Genomic DNA, 14,660 nt, shown 5'->3' with positions numbered 1-14,660 from the left:
AAGAGGGATCAGAGATGGAGCAGAGGTCAGGACAGCTCTTCTGGAGATGAGCCTTAGGTACCTGGCTGCCTACCTGCCTAGCTGGCCAGCTCATAGCTGCTGGGGACAGACAGAGCATCTGATGCCAGCCTCAGAGGCTGAAGAGGACCGTGGGTGGAGAGGCATGTCTCCTTCATCAGCAAATGTCCCAGAGTAGCTGGGTATGATGATTTCTTTATTTGTTATTACACATATTTATTTTGTGTGTGGGTATGGACATTCCACAGTGCACGTGTGGAGATCAAGGGACAACTTGTGGGACTAAACTCCTCTACGTGAGTTCTGGCACCAAAATCAGGCTTGACTGAACCATCTCACCATTTGGGAGCAGCATTTCCTTATCTCCCACCTTCTTACCATGTTCTCACGGGTCCTAAGGCCCCCTGGTTTCCCACTTGATGTCATCTCAGGGACACTGGCTTCCTTCTGGCTCACTGTTTTCCCTGCCTGTGTGACACACCCCACTGCTGACTCTTTTGACCTACACACAGCTCCCCCTGGGCACTAGTTGGTCACCAGCTGGCCCACACTCATTATAGGTTCCAACCCTGTTCTGACTGGAAACAAAACCCAGCCAGCTGGTTAGGGGACAGCTTGAGGCCCAGGTTCCTTTTTCATTGCTTGCCATCACTGTGCTGGTGCACGGTGTTCTCCATGCATCGCGGACACAACGGACATCTGTGCTCCTGGAGTGGCTGCAATCCATCTATCTCAGAGCTCATTTCTTTTAGAGCCAAGTGTTGGATTATGTGGAAAGTGGAGGCCTGGTACATGGTTGGGGAAACACTGTTAGATCTCCATGTTCTCTGCTGGGATTTAGACCCTGGTTTCTGCCTTGAAGGCCCCTTCCCAAATGAAAATATCTCATCAATGCCAAATGTCTTGAGAACCCGCAGCATCAAGCCCTCCTTACATGCAGAGTGAATGTTTTACTAGCAACCCACAACTGCTAGGGATCAAACCGGCAGTGCTTTGTGGCTGAGCCACTCTCCCAGCTCCTCACTGAAGGTTTCTAGGCAGGTGCTCTACCGCTGAGCTCTGCCCCAGTCTGGCACTTTTAGCCAATGGTCTGTTGCTGCCAGTATGCTTTTGTTGTTGCTTTTTAAAGATTTTATACCCTGGAAGGATGCTTGCAAATCTGTGTTCTCAGCAATATTCACAATGCCAGAAGGTAGAAACTACCCAAGTGACCCATGCACAGACAAAGGGCTAAACAAAATGTTGCATGTGCACCCAATGGAATTTACTCTGCTCTCAAAATGAAGGGATTCTGACAATAGGCATGGATGCTGAGGACAAGGTGCCCAGTGAAGCCAACCAATCACAGAAGGCCACGGACTGCATAGTGTTGTTTAGATGAGGTGCTCAGGTAGACGAAGTGCTGGAGACAGAATGTTCCAGGGAGTTGGAATCAGTGGTGACACAGTCTGGGTTTCCAAGAGGGAAGGTGGATGGTGGTGATGTGTACACAGCGCCATGAAGTCATTCAAAGCTACTGAGTCCTACACTTAACAAGGTTAAAGCATGGGTGGGGAGATGGCTCAGGGGTAAATGGTTTGCTGCATAAGTATGGGGACCTGAGTTCAATGCCCAGCAGGTGCATATTTGTAGTCTCAGGGCTGGGCTGGCAGTGACAGAATGATCCTTAGTGCTTAATGGCCATCAGCCTGGCCTAATGGGTGAGCACCAGGCTAGAGACCCTGTGAAGAGTGGCTGAGGAATGACATCTGAGGTTGATCTCTGGCCTCCACAGGGACACTCACTCACACACACACACACACACACACACACACACACACACACACACACACACACGGTGACTTTTCTTTTATGTGTAGTTTTCCATAGTAGGTAAATACTATATTTATGTGAATTCTGGTATTTAGGACAATGTGAATAGCATCAAAGTCAGAAAATGTCTTATGTAGAAAAGAAGAAAAAGGCCAATGACTTTGATTCCAATGCTCAACCAACAGAGCAGAGGAAATATAGCCACTAAAATTGGTTGTGGCAGCACATGCACTCACCTGATAGAGGCAGGACGATCAGAAGTGTAAGTCATCCTTGACTTCACAGCAAGTTCTAGGCTTTGCCTGTGCTACACAAGGCCATGTTTCCATAGTAACAACAACAAACCGAAAACCCAAAGCACTGCGGCTGAACAAACTGTCTATAACCACATAGCCTTGGTCCTGGCATTGGCTGTGTGACCTTAGGCAGAGCACTCAACCTCTCTGTGCCCTATCAGTCAAATGGTGATAATATAGGCATGCAGCATGTAGGCCTGCCTTGAGAATAAAATATGTTTTTATTTATAAAGTGCTTAGCACACTGCTTCACACATAGGCAGTGCAACATGAGTAATTGCAAATAAAATATAAATTATTCTCCAAGGAGGCTGTTGCTAAAAGGTGGGCGCAGAGCCTAAATTGTTCCTATGGTGTAGAAATCCTTCCCAAGTTCAATTTCCTCTTACAGGCAGGACTTGAAAAAGCAGGCGATCTGGGGAGGAGAAGCCCATTGAATATACATGTGCATGAACTTGCTGCTTTTATGGCCCAGGAGTGATGGGAAACGAAACCTCGCCACACCTCCTTCGCAGAAGATGCCCTTGGATGGATTAGCCTGTTGGTAAATAGGAGGAGATTGCCGGTATGCGAGTCTGTGTTTGCTCAGGGCTGAGACTTTGCCCTGGCAAAGCCTGATAGTCACAGGTTAATGAACGAGGTGATGCTGATGGTTTTAAGGCACCAGCAGAGGTTAGAGAGCCTTGTGATTTACTCCTACATATTCACATCCTCGGTTGAGCTCATCAGGAGATCAATCAGGGGTGGCAATGTCATTCCAGCAAACTATGGCACAGGTGACCCTATCATCTACCTAAAATAACCAAGCTATGTGCACAGAATGGATGTCAGTGTGGTTCGTGTATTTTTAAAATATTTGTTATTATTTATATGTATGTGTGTTTATGTGAATGTACATCTCATATGTGCAGGTACTTCTGACATCCAGAAGAGGGCGCTGGATCTCCTAGAGATGGAGTTAGAGGCAGCAGTGAGTTGCCTGAAGTAGATGCTGGAAACTGAACTCAGATTCTCTGTAAGAGTAGCAAGTGATCTTAACCACTGAGCCACCTCTCCAGCCCTGGTTTATGTTTCTTACATGAATTTTGCTTAAGAACAGTCTGGAGTGATAGTGCATTTAATACACTGGAGCCCCTCTGATGTTCCTTTGTTCACCTACAGATATTCAGGGCCCACTCTGTGGTAGAATGCTCCTCTGCCCCTCGGGGGTCAAAAGTCTCTGTTCTCATAGGCCATGTAAGTAAGAACATGTCATGTCCATCCCCTGCCCCTCCACCCCCAACATTCCAGGAAGAGACAGCTTCTACCAACAGCTTCAAGAGTGTGTGCTCAGTTTACTTCATTGTTTATACCCAGGGCTCTTGACCTTTTAAAGCACTCATTAAACATTGGTTTAATGATAATCTATCCACCCCCTACCCATCAACCTACCTATATATACTCACCCATCCCCCACAACCCACCCATCCATCTATTTATCACCCACCCATTCATTCATTTTCCCACCCATCCATCTACATATCCATGCGCACTCCCTCATCTATCCACCTATTCACTGACTCACCCACCTATCCATCCACCCATTTATGCATTCACTTACCTATCCATCTATCAACCCACCCACCAACCCAGCATTCATCCACCCATTCATCATCCACCCATTCACTCAACCACTTACCCTTTCATTTATGTATCCATCCATTCACTCACATATGCACCTAATTACCAACTCACCCATCCGTGTACCCATTCATTCACCCACACACCCATTTCTGCACTTACTCATTTACTCACTTATCCATCCATTCACCCACCCACCTACCTACCTATCCACTCATCCATCCATCCATCCACCACCCCATCCATCTCTCTGTCCACCAACCTAATCACCTACCTACCTATTTATCACCCCCCCCAGGCAGCCATCTTTGCTTTCCATGGCCTCTCTGAGGCCCCAACTTCATCAGACTTTCCATAGATAACAACTACCCCTATTTTACTTCATGCCTAGCTCCAAGACCCTAAATGTTGAAAGCATTGTGGTGTGTTTTCCACTAGGAAGATAATGTTATACTATAAGAGTCTGAACATAGAAATACAGACTTGCAAACTGGGTGTTGGTCAAACCCACTAAAGTTAGATGACAGCACCCGAGCCTGGAGGATTTCCATCACATCTGAGGGCTGAACACCTTTGTGTTGAGTGCTCAGTGTCCTCTGCATTCATGTTTACTTAATAGTCTCCTGTTGCCAGGGACAAACACCATTTCCCCTGCTTCCACTGTCACCCAAAGACCACATTTTACTTTAAGAGCTCTGTCATAGCTCCAGGAACTCTGTGCATTTTTTACGAAAACATTTTAAAATATTGATATAGGATCTCAACACTCAGCGATTTATTCAGCAGTCCACTAACACTCAAAAATGGGGGAGGGTGGTGTCATGCCAAGATGATTTCCTTCTGAATTAACAAAGGAAATGTTTGCATTTTTTATTTTGCTTAATTCTGCCTCCTGGAATTAGCACATCATATTTGGATTGTAATTCACTGGGCTATTTATCCACGCCAATATTTATATGGCAATAACCAGTGGGACAGGGATGGGGGAAAACACAACAACAACAACAACAACAACAACAACAAAACCCTTGGCAGCTATGAGAGCGGACACTGTTTCCCAACTGCGGGTTGTTTTTCTCATTTTTATTATGCTGCTAAATATCTCAATAAATCAGTGATGGAGAAAATACCTCTACAAATTTGTGAGAAAAATAACATTACAGAACTATTAACAATAATGAGATTTGTGCAACTGATTTTCCTTGTATCAGGAAGATCCCCAGTGCCTGGACTTGCATCTCAATCAGAACAAGAGAGGACAGCATGCCAGTGTTTGCCACAAGAAAACCCCGGGCATTTCCCTGGGCATTTAATACAGGTGACCCACTTGTCATTAGCATGAGAAAGCTGAGACATGGCTAAAGAGAACAGCCATCCCATATCACACACATGACCAGGTCTCTATTGGCTGATCTTGAATGGTGCATCCTGGGCAAAATCCTGGATGACTAGACCCCTGGGTTACTGACTTGGTTGACTTACTAATCCCTTGAATGACTGATTCATCTCCTGAGTGACTCATCAGTGGTCCCCTGGGTGACTGGTCTCTGGGTGAAGGTTCTTCTCTTAGATGATCCCTGGATCATTAGCACATGTCTAATTGAGCTCTTCCTGCCTAACCCTCTGTTGCCTGGTCCTTTGATAGTCACATGATAACAGCCATGGGTTGTTTGTTCCTGGTGACTGCCTCCCTATATGACTAACCTCCTGGGTGATGACTGCTACCCTAAGTAACTGACCCCCACACAACTGGCTCTCAAATGACTGATCCCTGGATGAATGATTGGCAGATCCTCAGATGACCGACCCCTGGATAATCCTCCTCATTGACTCCCCCTTGACTGATCCCAGGGAGCCGATTCCTGGATTATCAATCTTGTTTCTTAGCACACTAGAGAAAGTCTGCCTCAAGGTCTTAAGAAAGTGGAGAGGCACCAGGACTTTCACACTGCAGATGTTCCGAAGGAAGCGGCACTGTCACCACAGACCTGATGTCCCACAAAGACCAGTGGAACTGCAGAGTTCAGCTCTGCAAGGGTGTCCCTTAGAGAAGACAGACTGTGATTTTCCTCCTCCATTGTGTTGTTTACTGGAAGAAAGAGAATGGAGACTCTAAAAACAGAAGGCTCTTCCAGTACAAACACATCTGTTGTCCAAGTCTATGCTTGTTTCTAGAGGACAGAATGAGTCAGCTTTTATCTCAACGCTGGCATCTCCTAGCCCCAATGTAAGGGATGCATTTGCTCCCACATGCTATCCTGTCTTTTCTAAACCAAGACAGAGCCCAATGCAGCATGAGCAAGGGGTCTTTGCTGGATGTATCCCTCCAACGCTCAGGCATGAGCGCTGCAGGTATCAGGGCAGACGCATGCCAATACAAAAGTTTGATTTCACGGCTAATTAAACAGGGTCTCCATGCTGAATGAAACTGTCACTCACCACTGAGACTTCAGGTTCCACTAACTCATGAAGCCAACAGCTTGACCGCCAGCCTGGAGCGCTGAGCAAGTGTAGGTCTGGCAGTCATTTATTTCTTAAGCGCTGCCGTTTCTCTCTCTATAAACGGTCAAGCTAGGAGGTGAGGCTTAAACAACAGGCTAAATACATCTGCTCATAAAAATGCCTTTTGTCTGGTCCTTGCCTAGGGTAGCAGACAGCACTTGGTGCATGTTTCATGGCAGGGATGGCCACTGAAGGAGACTGACCTAGGAAAGGAGGAGGACACCCAGGCATTGTGGGGAGCAGAGAGTGGCATGAGGCATAGCCCTGGCTGAGGTGTGCATGCTATACTTCTGCTGACAGGGGGTGTCAAACCTTCAAAGAATCTGAACCTATGTATGTATTTATGTATTATGTATGTATATAAGAATGTATGTATTTAGCATGCATGTGCATGTGTGCATGCGTGCATGCGTGTATTATGTGCAGGACACAGGGAAACCTCAGCTGTCATTTCTCAGGTACTGTCACCCTTGGTTTTTGAGGCAGGGTCTCTCAATGGCCCATGGCTTGCTGTTCCGGCCCACTGTCCAAAGAGCTTCAGGGATCTGCCTGTCTCTGCCTCCCTAGCACTGGGATTCCAAACATGCATTGTGTCTGGTTTTATTGAACAGACGTTCTAGGAATCAAACTCAGATCCTCATGCTTGTATGGCAAGCACTATGTCAACTGAGCCATCTCTCCAGCTCCATACTAGTATATTTTTGAAACACAGTCTCCATAGGTAGCCTGGGCTGGCCTAGAATTCACCATCCTCCTGCCTCATCCTCTGGAATGCTGACAAGACAAGCCTACACCAACGTGCCCAAGTTGTAACTGTTGGTTTTCTTCCTGATTCAGTTTAAACTCTCCTTGCCAGGAACTGACAATGAACACCATGATTGGGAAAGGACTTGGGGTGTTCCTAGGAGGGCTGAGGATGGAGAGGCCCAGTCCCTTGGCTGCAGGCTGAGGCATCATCTGTGAAAACAGCAATACAATGTCTGCCTGCCTTGGGTGCATCCTAAATATATATTTCATGGCCTCTTTGGAGAGGAAAGTATATTTATAGTGCCTTTAGTGCCATTCCAGTGTATTGTGTAAATATGTAAATTAGGCTCCGAGAGCTACACAGCAAAATGCCTTGGAATAATTTGCGTAAATAAATCATCCGAGTCTGCCCACCACATAGCTGTTTTCCAGGCCCATTTTGCGACAGGGTTCTAGGGGAGGCTCGTTCACAATTTAGAGAAACGAACCAGCTGGTCAGCTGTCCTGATGGAACTTGATGGCCATGAGGGACCACCCTCCCTGGACTAAGAGAGTCTGTGACTTAGCCTGAGGCTACTGCTGGGTGCAGTGACCATGGGCTCTTCTGCAAAATCTTCAGGGGTGAAGACAAGGATGGGGACAGATGGGGACACAGTATTGATGAGTATATCTTCAGGAGGGCATGTAGGGATGTGGCTGGGCAGGGACACATCAGACTGAACAGACCATTTGGGCCATGGGACGCCTACCGCTAAGTGTCTCTGTCCCCCTAGATGCCAGGCGGTCAGGGCTCTGCACAAACCGGGGCTCCACCCGGAGAAGGTCTTGCCAGGGAGCTTCAGTGGAGAAAATGAGAAGATACAGTGTTTAATGGTTTGTGTAATGAGGCCTGAAATAGATGACAGCTGAGATCCAGAGGCCCCTGGGTCCCAGCAAGGTGTTTAAATATTGACAATCTATAAAAGCTTGTGTGCTACTGTGAGCTGTGGCTGGCCTGTATTGCAGAGGGGATGGGGCATCATGCTTGTGTGTGGTGTGTGTGTGTGTGTGTGTGTGTGTGTGTGTGTGTGTGTGTGTGTGTGTGTGTTCAATGAAAGGTCCCCTTCAGGAGCCCACCATAGTCAGTTAGCAAGATTCACAAGGGTGCGTGGGTGGTAATTGTCTTTTAGTGACAGCGGTGAAAGTCAGCTCTGAACACAGAGTCACTGTAGAGAGCCAGTTGGCTGTCTTTGAGACCCCAGAACCCTCATGACTTGGGATCCCATCTCTAGAGCTGGACAGTGCCTCACTCCTTATATTTCATCCTTCCTTTCTCCCTCCTTCCCTCCCTCCCTCTCTCCTTCCTGTCCCTCCCTCTCTTCCTTCCTTCCTGTCTGTCTCTTCCTCCCTCTCTTCCTCCTTTCCTCCCTCCCTCCCTCCCTCTCTTCCCTTTTCTGGCCCTCCCTTCTTCTTTCCCCCTCCCTTTGTGTGTTTTCATTCTTTGACAACTTCATCATAACGAACTTTTCCCACTGCCATCCCCTCAGGAAGAAGCTGTGTTTGTTTTGTGTATATGTGTGCATAAGGCGTGACTATGCAAACAGGCATAGGTAGCACCTTGGCATGGGGCCGCTGTGCCACATGTGTGCAGGTCTTGCTGATGTTACACCAGCAGCTAGCAGGCTCGAACACTTTTTGGGGACCACCCTGCCACCTCTACCTCCCGGGCTGCTGGATGTTCTGATGTGTCCAATGGTTAGGCATGCTCTAAGACAGAGGTTCTCAACTTTCCTAACACTGCCACCCTTTAATGCACTTCCTCATGTGGTAACCCCAACCATAAAATTATTTTCATTGCTACTTTATAACTATAAATTTGCTACTGTTATGAGCCATAATATAAATATCAGCACTTTCTGTTTGTCTTAGGCAATTCCTGTGAAAAAGTTGCTTGGCCCAAAGGGGTTGAGACACAGGGTTTGAGAACCTTTGTCCTAAGATTTAAACTCTGGCCTTCACACTTGTGCAGCCAGTGTTCTACCCACTAGGCCCATGTTCCCAGCCCATGTTCCCAGTCTCTTTCTCCTTAGATGCTTCCAGAAGGCATTTCTAACTTAGAAGCTTCCAGAGGTAACATGGAAGGGGAAGCGTGAGCTGCCTGCCACAGGGTGTGACATTGGGAGTCCTCTCTTGTGGTCTAACAGCCTCCTTCAATACCAGACCCTGAAGCTTCACCTGTGTTCATGCTCAGCTGTTCCTTGGGAGCTGTGCAACCCATCTGAAGGTCATGGTGAAGCTGCTTAGCATTCTCCATGTTTGGTGACACCCTTCCCCCGCCCCAGCCCAGCTCCCAGCAGTAATACCCAACCCAAACCATCAGAAACTCATTTTCCAATAACAGCCACCCCTCATTATTGAAACCAAATGGAACTTTCACACACGGTAGGTGGGAATGTAGATTAGGTCTGTCACTATGGAGAACAGAATGGAGCCTCCTCAAAAATCCTAAAAACAAAACTGTGGATGATCCAGCCATCTTAGTGCTGATGTACACAGCCAAAGAAAATGAGGTTAGCATGTCCAAGAGATAGCTTTGCTGTCTATGATGGGGACTCGCCTAGATGCCTGTCAATGGAGGAATGGAAAAGGGAAGTTGGCTATAAATACATGATGGAGTATTGCTTAGTCATAAAGAAGAACCAAGCAAAAGTTTATGGAGCTGGAGGAGACCATGTTAAGTTAAATAACCCAGACACAGAAACATAAGTATCTGCACTCTGCCTCAAATGTGGGAACCAACAGAGCATCGTGACTTGGAGAACGCTAGTTACAGAGGATTGCTGTGGTTGGGCATAGTCAGTGCCTGCTCTATCTGGTGTATTGGTTGGTTTATGAACTGCCTCCCACAGGCTTGTGTGCTGAATGTTCGTCTACCCCAGGAGGAGATATTTCAGAGGTGGCCTTAGCTAGAGGAAGTCGGACACTGCAGGTGGGCCCTTGTCCCCTGCACCTTCCTGCCCTGCGTCTGCTTCCTGTCTACCATGAAGTAAACAGTACCCCCTCCACCACTCTCTCCTGCCCATGTACAGCCCAGCACATGGGGCCAAGTGACAGAGACCGAACCCTCTGAAATGTGAGCCAAGACAAATCTCTCCTTCTTTAAGCTTGTCTTATCTGGTAATTTAGTTCCAGCTATGTGAAGGTAGCAAACATAGCATGCAGAAAAATACCACACTGGAGCCCGGGATGCAGATTAGGTGGGAGAGCTTATACAGTATCCCGGAAGCACTGGGTCCCATCCCCAGCACCACATAAAACTGGGCACAATGATGCACACCTGTGATGCCAGCACTGGGGGTGAGGGCAGCAGGATCACCCTTGGCTGCATAGATAGTTCAAGGCCAACATGTACACTGTCTCATAAAAACAAACAAACAAAAAACCCCATTCTACTGAATCCCACTAATATATGCAATTAATATGTGTTTAAGAGACGGATGGACTGATAGCTCAGGAGGGAAGGACACTGTCTGCTCGTCCAGAGGACCGGGTTCAACTCCCAGCACATAAATGGTGACTCATTAACCATCAATGGTTAATCAAACCTCTGTAAATCACGTTCTGGGGGACCCAACACTCTCAGCTCCCCCGGCATCGGGTTTACATGTGGCACACAGACATACATGCCGGCAAAGCACCCATACACATAAAATAAAAAATAAAGTAATTTTTAAAAGTGAGCAAGACAGAAGGAAGTTAGAAGGAAGGAGGTAGGGCAGGAGTGGGTCTGTGTGTATGTGTGTGGTGTATGTAAGTCAGTGACTGTTTGCAGCCCTGTGTACACACCAGGCCAGAGGAGGATATCGGGTGCCCTGCTCTGTCCCTCTCTCCTTATTCTTTTGAGACAGAATCTCTTACTGCACCTTCAGTGAGTCTGGCAGCCAGCAAGCCCCATCCCACCTCCCGTCATCTCTACTTCCCATAGCACTGAGGTTACAGGTACACATAGCCACGTCTTGCTTCTGATGCAATGCTGGGGATTTGAACTCCAGGTCCCCATGCTTGTACAGCAAACCTTCTTACTCACTAAGCCATCTCCCCAGCCCAGGAAGGGACCTCAGCCCTCATTTTCAGGAGCCTTAAAGGGACAGAACTTAATGTGTCATTTTCTCTATTAATAAGGACGTTAGTAATTATCCAAAGTGAGCAAGGCTCCTTCCATAGGCTGCCAGCATTAGACTCCTGAGACGAGTCCCTGAAACACTTCTCTATCTTCCTGATGAGCTGAAATGTCTTCGAGTGTCCTTTGCCTCTTATCTACCCTTTTCTGAGAGTGACAATTATCATCTCTCTGAGTGTCATGCGGCTAAGGCACCAGAAATTGAATGCCCGAGAGGTTAAGAACACAGCTGTGGTTACTAGGCACTAAGAAGGACAAGAAATGAGCCTCATCTTCCACACACACACTCCCTACCTCAGCCCTGCTAGGAGAATGCAGGGAGAGGAGGCCAGAAGCCCCCTGTAGACTTCAACCTTCAGGGTGACGGCGACACCGCCATGTGGGCAGTGGCTGATTCTGGTGCCCATGCAGGAGCACAGAGACTCACTGCTCCTACCTGATGGTCTGGCCTCTATGACGTAGCCTGTAGTGGGAGTGTTCCCAGCATTTCCCTCTGTCCACTGAAGGGTCAGCTCGGAGGTAGATTTGGTGACAAGGACATTTCTTGGGGGGCCTGGGGACCCTGTGGGATAAGAAGAGTGAAGTGAGTAGACATTGGCCTTGAAGGGACTGGTGACCCCTCAGTGGGGACAGAAATGTTGGTTCATTTGTATTAAAGTTATGTCAAAGATTTGGGGGTATGTGGCTTTTTGAGACAGGGTTTCCCTGTGTAAGTATTAAAGATTTTTACACTTCTGTTTATTTGTGGTGTGTGTGTGCAGGTGCCTGCAGAGGACAGAAGAAGGCATCAGATTTCTTGGACTTCAACCTAAGGGTCGACCCATCTGGGGTCACATATCAGATACTTTGCATGTCAGGTATTTATATTATGATTCATAACAGTAGCAAAATTACAGTTACAAAGTAGCAACAAAAGTAGTTTTATGGTTGGGAAGTTACCACAACATGAGGAACTGTGTTAAGGGTGGCAGCATTAGGAAGATTGAGAACCTTTATCTTAGATCCAGAATTACAGATGGTTATGAATTACCCTCATGGGCCCTGGGAATGGACTCGGATCCTCTGCAAAAGCAGCAAGTGCTCCTGACCACTGAGCCATCCTCCAGCCCTAGACTGTTTTTTTCAAGGCAGGGTCTTGGCACACAGCCAAGGTTAGCCTTAACAATGTGACCTCCCCATCTTCTAAGAGCTGGGATTACAGGCACGTGTCATCCTGTCTGACTCTGTCCAGGTTTCCTTCCCTCATTGCACCATGGGTTTGGCATGAGGCACACAGGTGATCATGTGCCTCTTCAGTCCTAGGACACACGAAGGGTGGTGGGCACAGGTACACTCTTGGAACTCAACTGCAACCCGGTCTCATCAACTAGTGGGCATAGGGTTCATTGAGAGATCTTGTCTCCAAGGATAGGTGACAGAGTGATTGGGAAAGACACTCAGCAGGGATTTCTGTCATCCACAGGCATATACTGTGCTTGTAGACACCTATGCACACATACACCACACATCCACAACCACACAATTAAAAACAGTAAGAGTTGGAGGTGGCTGTGTACCTGTAATCCCAGCACAGAGGAGGCAGAGAAAGGAGGATTGCTGGGCTGCACATAAAGATTGTACATATTAAAATGTTTTAAAAATTTATTTATTTTTCTCTTAAGGTGTTTTTGTTTTTGCCAGAAAACAAACAAACAAAAAACTATATGCTTAACATTTAAGAACTCGTTTCTGTGTATGTAATGAGTCTACCCACAGAAGCTCGTGGCATGTATATTTTGCTCTGCTATTTATTTATTTGAGACAGGGTCTCATATAGCTCAGGCTGTACCCAACTCTGCAGCTGAGGATGGCATTGACCTCTTGAGCCTCCTGCCTCCACATCCTGAGTGCTGGGATTCAAGGTGGGAACCCCCTGTGCCTGGCTTACAATGTGTTTTGGAAACTTCCAAGGCATTTTCTGGCTGCTGGACCCCAAAATATTTGTTTGAGAATGTCCCTGAATTGCCAAGGCACAACACAGGTGAGGTTATGGCACTCAGCTGCAGTCATCAGTGCAGGTCCACTCACCCTCAGCTGGCCCCGCAGTGACATTGGCTTGGAGCTCTGGCCCGTAGGCGATGGTCCGTGCCTGGACCCGGAAGAAATAGGTCACTCCCTTGGTGAGGTCCCGCACCTTCAGCCAACGTTGCCAGTTCCCTCTCACGTCCACAGTCACCACCTTGCTCACACCTGGAATGGCCACAAAAACACAAGGAAGATGGGCCTGAGCTTGGAGAAGCAATCAAGCATGTCTGATGTGTTACGATAAGAAAGAAGACCATTCCGGTAGCTCAGGAAGGGAGCATTGCTTACAATTAGGAGGCATTTAAACAGCGATCCCGGCCAATTTTCAGCCTAGATACATGTAATTAGAGTTTAACCTTGATAAGTGACTCTGTCCAGGAAACCACCAAGCCTGTGACAGTCACAAGGGGAATAGCACTGGCCATACTGAGGACAGTGGGGGAGAAGGGGGAAGTACCCAAGAAGGCCTCCCAGGCTGTATCCCAGAGACCATCCCCTTTCCACTCTGTCTCCAGCTACAGAGTCCTGCCTCGCTTCAGAGGTTGACTGCACACTTCCGGTTTAGTTACTAGGGAGGGCAGGGTGTGGAAGAGGCTAGCTTCAGTGCAAAGATGAGCTTCCCCCAATGATGGGTCTGCAGTCTGACTTAGCTGACTGTGTGGCTTGCAAGCCTCAAGCAACTTTTGGGAACATCACCCACAGACTTTGGAGTGAAAACAAAAACGACGGATGTTAAAACCATGCCTCTGAGTATTAACCCTTAGTTCAGAGAATGAGAACCACACAAGAAAAACATTTCTACACAGAAATATATAAATAAACACATAAGAGCTGGAGTTCCCCTAATTCATGGATACATTTCAGGACCCCTGATTATTTCTGGAGACTGAGGATATATGTGTGTGGGTATATATAGACATATATACATACATATACACACATGGCTTTCCCATAGAACCGGAGGTAATCTGTCCTTCCATGTTATATTACTGCCACTCTTTGTGTATTATTTTGCTTCAACTTTATTAAGTAAAATAAGGCTGGGATAAATGTGAGTGCTGTGCAATAACAGTAAGAGTTCATTTGACCACCAAGACAGCCAGAGTGACTAATGAGACAGCAAGACACAATGGATACATTGAGTAGCTACTGAGTGACTAATGGGAGGGTAGCGTATACAGTATGGATATTCTGGGAAACAATCTACCTTATAACTGAGATAACTAATGGGAGGGCAACACATTAAACATGAGTATGCTAAATAGCAATTTATCTGGTGACTAAGACAGTCACTGAGTAGCTAACAGGAGGGTAACATATACAGCAGTGATACTCTGAACAAAGAGACAATTCACATCTTGGCCAAGATGCAGGAGGATAGAGGGAGATTTAGCTGAAGTGCTTGGGATTGTGCAGACTTTAAAACTTATTAAATGGTTTAG

The 14,660-nt window shown here is 47.0% G+C and overlaps 1 protein-coding gene across 1 annotated transcript in view; it reads right to left on the bottom strand.

Annotated features, from left to right (window-relative positions):
• Sdk1 (sidekick cell adhesion molecule 1) overlaps positions 1–14,660 on the bottom strand; it is a 920,228-nt gene that overhangs the window by 23,684 nt on the left and 881,884 nt on the right. Inside the window, exons 39-40 of the mRNA XM_051205538.1 lie at positions 13,222–13,383; positions 11,591–11,716 (exon numbers count right to left, since the gene is read on the bottom strand). Of these exons, the coding sequence (XP_051061495.1) occupies positions 11,591–11,716; positions 13,222–13,383 (288 nt within the window). The remainder of the gene's footprint in view (positions 1–11,590; positions 11,717–13,221; positions 13,384–14,660) is intronic.

The sequence above is a fragment of the Phodopus roborovskii genome, unplaced genomic scaffold (assembly GCF_943737965.1).
Source record: "Phodopus roborovskii unplaced genomic scaffold, PHOROB, whole genome shotgun sequence".
NCBI lineage: Eukaryota > Metazoa > Chordata > Mammalia > Rodentia > Cricetidae > Phodopus > Phodopus roborovskii.
This window is presented reverse-complemented; position numbering and strand designations above follow the sequence as displayed.